The 12,112-nt window shown below is 40.1% G+C and overlaps 1 protein-coding gene and 1 long non-coding RNA gene across 3 annotated transcripts in view; one reads left to right on the top strand and one right to left on the bottom strand.

Annotated features, from left to right (window-relative positions):
- The window catches only part of BAIAP2L2 (BAR/IMD domain containing adaptor protein 2 like 2), a 141,601-nt gene extending 132,624 nt beyond the window's left edge, over positions 1-8,977 (bottom strand). The window contains exons 1-3 of the mRNA XM_073644288.1: positions 8,765-8,977; positions 7,951-8,026; positions 5,135-5,221 (exon numbers count right to left, since the gene is read on the bottom strand). Of these exons, the coding sequence (XP_073500389.1) occupies positions 5,135-5,221; positions 7,951-8,026; positions 8,765-8,815 (214 nt within the window). The 5' untranslated portion in view covers positions 8,816-8,977. The remainder of the gene's footprint in view (positions 1-5,134; positions 5,222-7,950; positions 8,027-8,764) is intronic.
- The window catches only part of LOC141157258 (uncharacterized), a 114,114-nt gene continuing 110,964 nt past the window's right edge, over positions 8,963-12,112 (top strand). For both annotated transcript variants that reach the window (XR_012247772.1, XR_012247773.1), the window contains exon 1: positions 8,963-9,222. This is a non-coding gene — a long non-coding RNA (uncharacterized lncRNA). The remainder of the gene's footprint in view (positions 9,223-12,112) is intronic.

The raw sequence follows: 12,112 nt of genomic DNA, 5'->3' as shown, positions 1-12,112 counted from the left end.
AATTGTTTTTTTTGTTTTTTTTTTACGCCGTTCCTCGTGCGGTATAAGTGATTAGACGGCTTTATTCTTCAGGTTTGTGTGACTACAGCGATACCAGATTAATATTGTTATTTTATGTTTGGCTGCTGTCACACTCTAAAATATGCTTTTTTTTTTGCAAAAACTAGTTTTTGCATTGCATATTTTGAGAGCTATAATTTTTCCATATTTCGGCTAACAGTCATGTGAGGGCTTGTTTTTTGCAGGATGAGTTGGCGCTTTTATTGGTACCATTTTCGATCAAATGACATTTTTTGCTCGCTTTCTATTCCGATTTTTGTGAGGCAGAATGAACATAAACCAGCAATTCAGGTTTTTTTTTTTTTTTATGCCATTCCGTATGTGGTAAAATTGATAAGGCAGCTTTATTCTTCGGGTCAGTACGATTACAGCGAAAACAACTTTATATCTTTTTTTACGTTTTGGCACTTTTACACAATAAAAACTATTTTATAGTAAAAATAATTATTTTTACATTGCTGTATTCTAAGAGCTATAACTTTTTTATTTTTCCACTGATGGAGCTGTATTGTGGCTTGTTTATTGTGGGACAAGATGATATTGTCAACGATACCATTTTTATATACATTCGTCTTTTTGATCGCGTTTTATTCCACTTTTTGTTCGGCAGTATGATGAAAAAGCATTGTTTTTTGCCTCTTTTTTTTTTTTTTTTTTTTTTAACGGTGTTCACTGAAAGGGTTAACTAGTGTGACAGTTTTATAGGTCGGGTCATTCCGGACCCGGCAATACCAAATATGTGTACTTTTTTAAAAAAAAATACTATTTATGGGTACAATATATTTGGATTTTTTACTATTTTTTGATTTTTAAAAAAATATATTTTTACAATTTTTTTTTTACATTTTTACTTAGTCCCCCTATGGGACTTTCACTTTCAGCACTCTGATCGCTGGTATAATGCATTGCAATGCTTTAAAATTGGCAGTGTTGCACTGACACAAGCCCCTTTTGACCATGCTCTGTGCATGCTCTAAATGGCTTGCCGTAACCTGGTGACCCGGATGTCATCATGACGACCTCGGATCACCATGGCAACAATCGGGCCCTTGCGGTAATATTGCAGGAGTGCCGATTGAAGGGGAGAGGGAGCTCCGTCCCTTCTAAATGCTGCGATCGATGTCGATCGAAGCATTTAGGGTGTTAAACTGCTGGGAGAGGTGCGGGCACATCTGTCAGTGAGAGCCAGGTGTTAACTGTGATGTTGGCTGAACACCCGATGGCCATGACATATATATACTTCATTGGTCGGGAAGTCCTTTCCTTCCATGATGTATAGATACATCTAATGTTGTGAAGGGGTTAAAGAAGCACTCCTATAATAGTTTTTATTCTCTTAATATATTGCAGTCGTCATATTATATAGCACTGTGTACTTACAATTGCTCATTTTGCCTTTGTACCCAGCTAATTCTTCTCTTTTCTCTGCATTATGTAGAAACAGGAAGTCTCTTTCCCCTGCAAAAAATCATTCTCCGTTTCAACTCCTGTTTTGTTCCTCTCCTCTCTGCCTGGGACTTTTGCAGTGACTTATAACTCATACAGGGAAAAGTGACCTCCTGTTTCTACATAGAGCTTAGAAGAAAATATGGGAAGGAAATGCAGCGTATTTTCTCTCAGGATTCAGGATGGAAAATTTGCAGCAGAACACCGCAGCAGCAAAGTGGGTAAGGTTTGATCAAGTCCTATCTGAGTTGCAGATTTTTTTTAAGCAACAGTACGTCAATTTTTACTGAGGAAATATCAAGGATTTGTTCCAGATTGTAACGTATGGCTTCAATTGGGAAGTGAAAATCCACAATCAAATCTGAATCTGCCTCTACCATGGCAAGGCTTCCTCAATCTCCCTGTCCTCCTGTGGACACGTGACTTCTGCAGATAGTATCAGCAATTACCTCTGTCAAAGCCAAGGAGCCGGGGAGAATGACTCCTGCAGCGAGCGGGCCCCGAAGCAGCGCTGCACTCAGTGAGTGACAGGGCACCGCTTGCTGAGCACAGCTTCAGGGCCCGCTCGCTGCAGGAGTCATTCTCCCCGGCTCCCCTGCTGAGCGGTCACATGGATTACAGCGGGGGACACTTAGGACAGGTGAGTATATGGATTTTTTTATTTTATTCTTATTTTTATAGGTGGAGACACCGGGAGCTGAATACTACTCTCATCATTAAAACCTGCTGGTGCTGATCGCAGTGGCGGCAGGGGACTATGATGAGGGCACCATTCAGCACTCAGCGCTTGGGAACAGCGCTAACTGTACCACTGATTCCCAAGCGCCAGTACGTGTCACATGAATGGTATCCGTGTGCGGTTTGTGTTTACACTACCCATTGACTTGAATGGGTCCGTGTGATCCGTGTTGCCGGCCAAAAACGGACATGTCTACTTGTGGATCGCATGGACACACACTGACATGTGCGCAGACCCACTCATTTGAATGGGTCTATGTGTGTCAGTGTCTCCGGTGGAAACGGTCACTACAAGTACTAGACACACTGACGTGTGAAAGAGCCTAAAGGGAATGCCTCATCAGAAAATTACCTATTGTTAAAATCAGATTTTTCAATTAAACATATTTTCTAAAACATTTTTAGCAATGTTTTTTTTCCTATCAGAATCTTTATTAAAAAAAATAAAAAATCTTAAAATTTTTACACTGGTCACTTGGGCTTTTTAGACTCTAAATTTCCGATGTTTCAGAACACAATACTTTTACATTAGCCACAATGAACACACATCTTTTGTATTGAAGCATCTAATGAGCGTGTGCAAAGATCATGGTGAAGGGAGAAGGAGCAGGGTCAGCTGTGACATCGCCTATAGCGATTGCTGGATCCTTTGTTATCAGATGTGTACATAGGTGTTATGCTCTGTTCACATGTCCAGTTTTTATCCATTTGTAATGCATGCAATATTTAAAAAAATGTCGATCCATTCTAAACAAAGCAACACAGATTCACACTTTGGTTTCCATTTTGCATCCGTTTTTGTTCTATTTGTAATGGATCAGTTTTTGCTAGTGGTGTTTCTAAACATCTGTAGTGTTGTGAGCGAGCGCAGAGCTTACACAGCGGATCCATTAACGAATGACATAAATGATGATCATCTGTTATAATCAGTTTCCCATAGACTAAAATACTTAGCAAAATATATCCAGTTGATATCTGTTTTTTTTAGCAGGACAAAATGCTGTGCAGACTACTTTTTTCAATCCAGCTAAAAAAAAACTGCAGCTGGATAGGAGGTAAGCGGAAGAAACTAAAGAATATACTTAAAAAATGGACACAATCCTTAAAAGTCCACCCTTTCAAATGATATAAATATTTAAACCCATACAGTAAAGGAAAATAAATAAAGTAGCTCAGAATTGCGCTTTTCTGGTCACTTTGCCTCCTAAAAACATAAAACAAGAAGTCATCGAAAAGTCATATGTACCCCAAAATGACACCAATAAAAACTACAGCTTGTTCTGCAAAAATAAGCTCTATCAACTGGAACATAAATAAAGTCATGGGGCTCAGAAAATGGCGACACAAACCAAATAGGACATATATACACCTGGGCTTAGTCAGCCAGTGTTACACGTCATATCCCTACCCTTTATAATTCAATAAAAGATAAAACTGTGCCCTGCACCTATCCACTAGTTATGTCATTCACTGTCATATGTGGCAGTCTAATTGTTCAAAGATCTATATAGACAATTATGAAGAATTAAGTGTTCGCTGTTGTATCTATCATTCTATGGTTTTCACCATTCAATATATACCGTACTTCAGCCCAGTAAAGATTCCTCAAAGGGTCCTTGTAAAGACCGGTGAAACATTTTCCCATTCTTAAGGCTAAATTCACACAACAGTATAAAAAATCGTTCAGACTTTCATCCAGAAATGTGGGATGATTTTTTTTTTTCTCACTTGTCATACATGTACAATCCATTTTATTGCAGCAGCAGCTATTAATCATTTACATGACCATTTACACTTTCCAATGTTACAGATTTGCAATCTATCCATAAATATTGGATGCTATACTGTTGCTCTGTATTGCACCCGATTTTTTTTTCGCACCCATAAACTTGAATGAGCCACTGTCATCGGATTTACGGAAGAAACTAGTGGATGCTGCGATTGTTTTCACACGTGGATTCGGTCAGTGAAAAATATCGCCCATCTGCACTGCCCCATTGAATAACATTGTTCTGAGTATTGCCCATTTATTCCACGGACAGCACGTGGACTGAAAATATGGTCATGTGACCGAGCCCTAAGAATCATTCACGGACAAGAGAGGAGATTAAAGCCTCATCTAATGTGCAAGTCAATCACCATAATAGTCAAAATGTTTCCATTAGCAACTCCATCAAGGTGACCCCATTAAAAGTACCAGGAGAGTGCGACTTCAACCCCTCCCCCCAAAAAATAGAAAAGCAGTACCTCTTGACTGTCACAAGAGTGTCTGTACCCAAAACCAAAGAGTAGGCAAGTTTTTTTTTAACACTTATGCTATTGATTTTATAGGGTTTTTTCTACAAATTTTAGTCTAAAAATCCTAATACATCTCCAAATTAGTAAAAATATTTTTTAAATGTACTGTATGTGCAAAGTGAATGGTCACATGACCCCAACTAAGATCTACAACATGTTCCAGAAGTCCACCATCTTCACAGCTCATGCATGAGCTCTGTCTTTATCCATCCCATTGGAATGTGCATAGCTAGTTTTGGACAGAAACTGAGTTTGCTGTTGATCTTGGGTCAGCTTTCTTCTATTCAGCCTTTCCTATGGGCTCTAGATGGGTCCATAAAACAGTGGATGCTCTGAAAAAGTGTGCTAACAAGTAAGAAGAGCATCTAGCAAAATCCAGAGTCGGCATTGGGGCATTGCATGCCATAGGTAGAACTGCGCTTCATGGTCATATCCAATGCAGAATACAGATAGATACGGACCGTAGGCTGCAGATATACTGAAAACTGTAAAACGCAGCAATAATTTGAATTGCTCCCAATAACTTCCCATTTCCTTTGCCTATACGTTAAAATATAATAAGTTTTGTGGAAAAACCTTTCCTCTGACTCACCCAGGCCATGACATGTAGAGTTCTGCAACGCTTGTTCACCTATCTTCCTAATCGCATTAAAATAAGACTCCGCAATTTCAGATAGACCTGTGGATAGGGAGGAGACATCAGCGTATATTATATATCAATCCCTGGTAATATCCTTTGTGAAGACGTTTTATTAAAATCAAGACTTTTCTGTTTTTCTATATTATAATCAATGGCATGACTACCACCATAGCCTGTATTTTCAATGGGGCTTTGGCTGCCTAATCCAGCTAGATCAAGCAGTCCAAGCCCCCCGGAGAACACAATGAAGAAATTGAGTTAGTGCAGACAGTAGGATGCCCTGTAATGTCACTGCATCCCATGGCCTGCCAAGCATGAAGAGAAAGAGGTACAGACTCATTGTGGGATAAGGGTTCGGTAAATATAAATTGTTGCTTTTTCCTTTTAAAAAGGTACCCAAAGGGGGAACACTATTATTGTATTTATCATATCATTAATGGGGAGAAGGGAGGTACAAAAGAACATATTTCCATATGGGCACAAACAGGAACACTACTACTTTGTAAAGAGAATAATTATTGAGTGGGGTCATAAAAGGGGAATTATTACCTGATCATGGCATGAAAGGAAGCATTATTACCAGTGAGGATATGAAAGGTAAAATAATTATGGAGTGTAGAGTACTATAATCAGAACTTAATGTGTACAGTCTTTTGAGAACAAAAATAAGGTGGTACTTTTACTATATGGGCCCCAAGGATGATATTTTTTACTATTGGTAGCATATTGGGTGGGGAGTTTTGTGTAGTGGTGGGATTATGTTGGAGGTGTGCTGGAAAACTTTGGAGCCAATGATGTCTGTGCCAAATTCTTCAGAATGAAGTAGTGACTGGAAGAATTGACACTCCAAGCTGGATGTAGAAGAAAAAGGTACAATCAATCACAACCTGTGAGCCGCTGAGTGTTTCTGTAATGCATTCACTTATGTGGTCTGCAATACCCCAGTACAGAACTGGTAACTGCCACGTCTATAATGTTACTACATCGTGGTAATAGTCTGTTCTGTCCAGTGTTTTTGTTAAAGGAAACCTGTCAGCTTGGAAGTGCAGTGCAATTTGCCAGCAGCAAGTTATAGAGAAACAACTCAACAGATTGATATACAGTTCTGTTGGAAAAGACTCAGTATAATGCATCATTCACACGTTCAGTATTGATGTAAAATACTGACCAAACACTAAACGTGGCCTAAGTTGTGTGTTATGCAATAAAATCCCTGCTCTTCCTGTGCGCTCAGGTCCAGGGGGCAGTTTTAATCAGTGATTGACAGCCACCTCTACAGCATAGTCACACTTACACAAGGAACGCTGTCTATCACGGATAATTAGATATAATGTTGTGTAATGGTTATTATATTGCAATAGCAGATACAATTCCTTTATAGGTCTGGTTAACCAAAACAAGGGTGGGCTTCCCACATGTATATTCCTGCCCATTGGCAGAGTGTTTACAAAGGGTGTTAATAATGGCATATTTCTGGCATCATTTTATGATTAAAGAGGGCAGAGCGCTACATCAGAACTGTACCCCCTTCATTCTCAGGATCGGAGTGGGGGTCAGTGATGGCGTATACCAGCCATAGGAAACCACTTTACTGCAGAACCATTCAGGACAAGGAGTCACTAGTCTTTTTGACATTAAGTATCATCATTCATTCATGTGATAACCAAAGCACTGCCTGACATATTGGCCCAGATAATCATTAATGGCATGCTGCAATTTACTACTTTCTTAAGAAACACGATTATACTAGACACATTGATAATAGTATCAATAAGAGAGTCATGCACACACTGTCCGCCATAAGCGCCAGATAGTGCCCCATGCACATAGTGCACCATAAACACTTACCTGGCCCCTTTCCCCACTCTTTCTGACATGGAAGATTTATATGAGAAGTCACTAGTGCATGCCAACCTGTATCTCCAAAGATCTCCACTAATACCTACAATATTTGGGGATATATAGGGAAGAAAGAACAGAGCTGCCATCCAATGACAGCAATCTATTCCCTCCATCAGAAAAAAAGTGGCTGCTCTTTCCCAGCTGTGCGTATTGGGACACAGACAGAGAAATACATTTATGTCCTGTTGGATGGAGGCCACAAAAACTGGCATCAAGGGGCACAAGTTGTGCAGTGTTGGACTGGGGTGCCAAGTGCCCACCAGTAACATTGACATTGGAAGGGCCCACTATTCACCTGAATGCAAATATTACATTACCCTCTTTCTAAAATTTACCTCTGCCGCTATATAATAATAAGCTGATAAAGTTTGATAAATGAATGATGATATGCTGCACTTTTCTGTACCAAGTGAATTATGCCAAGTACTGCCCACACAGTGGGGTTGGAGGCCCATGTCTGCACAGGGGCCCCCGGGGGATACAATCTACATTCCCTATCAGTATGTCTTTGGAGTGTGGGAGGAAACCGGAGAACCCGGAGGAAATCCACACAAACAAGGGGAACATACAAACTCCTTGCAGGTGTTGTCCTTGGTGGGATTTGAACCCAGGACCCCTGCGCTGCAAGGCTGCAGTGCTAACCACTGAGCCACCATGCAGCCCTATCGGCATGGCAAATAAAAGCTAACCTATGCAATACATGGTTAACAGAACCTCTAGATTATCATCTATAGTCCATGTCCAACTTTAGCAGTGACCGAATGTCTAGAGATAAAATGCTCAAAATGAATGTCCGGTGCAATGTTCTGGTTACATTGAAAGAATATCAAATACTTAATATGTGGCACAATGGTAGAGACACTTACCACTTAATGCTCGGAGGTAGTTATTACCTAGGTATACAAGGTTTTCCAGAGCTGGGTTAAATTGACCTAAAATTTTCTGCAAAGAAAAAATGAAAAATTAGGTTGATACATTGGCTGAACTCTTTTTTGCTTTGAATGTGAGTGTGATTATAGTAGTGTATCTGTTCTGTCCTTGTGTACGAGTATGGATCTCTATGAAATCTAGAATATAGTGAAACAGAACTATAAAGAAAAATTATATACGTTCTTGCCAGAAAAAGTCATTGATTTCTTCCTGTAAAGCCGGTTCTCATTACGAGAGTCATCTTTACTATTTACAATTAAACCCGAGTTAGTCATTGACACCGATCCTATAAATGATGAAGTTGCATATACAGCAAGACATACTTATTGATCCCTTCACAATCAGGAGATTCCTTTTATAAGAAATTCAAACTCCAGAGAATCTACTTTTATTGCCTAATATAAAGTCTACGAAGCAGTAGATATTCACTTTCATAAAAAAATCAAGTGTTGGGATGAGAGGGAATTCCCAGCAACTTCCCTGATCCATTATCGGATTGTTCCTGCTTGTAAAGGCCGTCCACTGACAAATAGATAGATGTGAATTACAGAGAATCTAAATTTTCAAGAAACTATTTCTTTCTTTGAAAACTGGATAATACATTCTCCTCCATCTTCTGATTATAGAACTAAGTATCTGCAGTAAATTCATAGATTTCCCTTCAACTGTTAAATTTGATCATTTTTGAATTAGGATATAAATAAGAACAGATAATTTTATGTATGAAGTATAGGAGGAGAGCGATCTCACCTTATACGAGGCAATTGTGGAGGTATAAATGGAATCCATTTCTCGAGCCATGGCTGCTCTCTCCTGGAGTCAGCAAGAAAAAAGAAGAAGGTACCTCTACCAGCGGAGTTTGGACGTTGACCACAGGGAGAGGGGAAGAGAGAATGGTTTAATAATTCACCAAGTACAATGATACCTGATCATGCAGGTAACAGAACACCTGGGAGTTTAATAAGTGCTCTGGTAAGGAGTGCACCATTTGATTATCTAGGAACAGCTGACAGAGACACAGTCTGTTCCTCCCACTGGAAGGTGACGTGAAGCCGGCTCCTGCCCCAGCACCGCTGCTACAACAGGGGACAGCAGGAGTTAGCGCAAGGGGAGTCTCCTGAAAATAGACATGATACATAGATAGATGGATAGATCAGGAGCGGACTTAGCATTGGTGCAACCTGTGCAGCCGCACAAGGGCCAAAGAGGTAAGATACAGGGCTGCCAACTTGACTTTTTTATTTTTTATGGACAGTTTATCAAAAATCACGGACGATACGTTGTAAAACCATAATAAATCATTATGATTATCAGTGACATGTCTCAGGCCATAAATCTTATATGAAGACATCAGCTGCATTCACTATAAAATGTAAAATGATGTTACGTGCAATCATGATAATCTGTATAAGTTTCTTCAACTTTAAAAAAAATCACAGAGGTCTTATTTTTTTAATGACAGTTACCTAATTTTACAGACTGTTGTGGAATTTCTGGACAGTTGGCAACCCTGGGTAAGAGGGTCCACGTCCACCTCCAAAGCAGTTGGAATTGTGCATTATTAAGCTATTGGACTGCAAAGGGCTCATATATTGTTCTTGCACAGGGGTCTCTTCTGCCTGTATTCGCTCCAGAGATAGATAGATAGACAGAAAGAATACAGCAGCACTTTGTAAGTGCTAAGATGTATGCAAACATTGAATGGGATATTTGGACTGCAGTACTGCTATATGAAATACAAAAATGAAGGTACTTCGCACATACAGTGTAAGAGCCCACCAGCTGCAACAAGGTGTATCTTTCTCTAATGGGACCCTAAACCTAATAGATAGTAGAATATATATGTATACCTTAAGTTGCTGCACACTGAGATGTGGTGAGTTTTTCATGCTGTTTATACAGAGTGATTCACTCGCTCCTTTATCCGGAAAAATTGCTGAAACTTTAAAAGAGACAGTCGACCATACTGAAATTTGGACTGTACATACTTTGTTCATGAGAAGTGAGAGTGCAATTAACCTCAGCAATGAGAATCTTCCTCGCGTAGAGTGGTCTCGCCAGCTTGTCGCCCCGCCGGTTGTATCCAGTTTGGAGGAGAGGGTTTCCATTGTGAAAACTTATTGGAAAACTGAGTTTCTAAAGACGTTTGGAGGTCGAAATCCGCAGACAGAGTGTTTTCCAAGGGACTGTGGCCACCAAGATCGAATGATTTAGCTCCACCGGATTTTTTCCTTTGGGGCCACTTGAAAGGTCGAGTGTAGAGTAACAAGCCACAAACATTATAGGCACTCCGAGAACATACAGATAGAAATTTAGGTTATGACCCCAGATGTCCTGCGGGAATACATTCAACAATATGGAAAGGCGCGTGCAGGCGTCTTTGGGTGCCAACAGGAACAGTGGACATTTTCAACACCTGATTTAGAACATAAGTTTCTTATGAACCAAGGTATGTACAGTCCAAATTTCAGTATGGTCGACAGTCTGTTTTAGAAGTTACAGCAATTTTTCCCGGGTAAAGTAGTCAGTGAATCACCTTGTATTTTGCTAAATGAAATATATTTAAATCAATAAAATGTGTTTTGTTACATTGAAAGTGACTTTCTAATATTTTATTAACAATATGTTGCCATATTTCTGCATGTCAGCACATTGTACCTGTGATTACAAATATGCACATAGGGGCGTAACGACCCCAGTTGAAACGTTCACTGCTGCGTCTTGGCCGGCGGGTCAGGCGCCCGCTGATGCAAGCAGAAACTTCAACTAGATGTGCATCCTCGGAAGCACATCCATTGGAAAGTGTATTGCACCGCACAGACCAATTAGAGGCCAGCAGCTAATGTCGGAGTGCACGTGATCGGGGGCGCGTGGCAGTGACGTCATGCATTCGCGTCACACAATGAAGTCAGCTTCAGAAGAAGACGCTGCGCAACGGGGGAGCGGAGGGAAGGTGAGTATTTTTTTTTTAAATCAGTAGCCATACTACTACATGGATGACTATGGGCTGTGCATTACACTACATGGATGACTATGGGCTGTGCATTATACTACATGAATGACTATGGGCTGTGCATTATACTACATGAATGACTATGGGCTGTGCATTATACTACATGGATGACTATGGGCTGTGCATTATACTACATGTATGACTATGGGCTGTGCATTACACTACATGTATGGACTATGGGCTGTGCATTACACTACATGGATGACTATGGGCTGTGCATTATACTACATGAATGACTATGGGCTGTGCATTATACTACATGGATGACTATGGGCTGTGCATTATACTACATGTATGGACTATGGGCTGTGCATTATACTACATGAATGGACTATGGGCTGTGCATTATACTACATGTATGGACTATGGGCTGTGCATTATACTACATGAATGGACTATGGGCTGTGCATTATACTACATGTATGGACTATGGGCTGTGCATTACACTACATGTATGGACTATGGGCTGTGCATTACACTACATGTATGACTATGGGCTGTGCATTACACTACATGAATGACTATGGGCTGTGCATTATACTACATGTATGGGCTATGGGCTGTGCATTATACTACATGGATGGACTATGGGCTGTGCATTATACTACATGAATGACTATGGGCTGTGCATTATACTACATGAATGACTATGGGCTGTGCATTATACTACATGTATGACTATGGGCTGTGCATTATACTACATGTATGACTATGGGCTGTGCATTATACTACATGAATGACTATGGGCTGTGCATTATACTACATGAATGACTATGGGCTGTGCATTATACTACATGTATGGACTATGGGCTGTGCATTATACTACATGAATGACTATGGGCTGTGCATTATACTACATGAATGACTATGGGCTGTGCATTATACTACATGAATGACTATGGGCTGTGCATTATACTACATGAATGACTATGGGCTGTGCATTATACTACATGTATGACTATGGGCTGTGCATTATACTACATGAATGACTATGGGCTGTGCATTATACTTGATGGATGACTATGGGCTGTGCATTATACTACATGAATGACTATGGGCTGTGCATTATACTACATGTATGGACT

Source organism: Phyllobates terribilis, unplaced genomic scaffold (assembly GCF_046119375.1).
Source record: "Phyllobates terribilis strain yellow unplaced genomic scaffold, ASM4611937v1 Scaffold_8__6_contigs__length_399053987, whole genome shotgun sequence".
Lineage (NCBI taxonomy): Eukaryota > Metazoa > Chordata > Amphibia > Anura > Dendrobatidae > Phyllobates > Phyllobates terribilis.
This window is presented reverse-complemented; position numbering and strand designations above follow the sequence as displayed.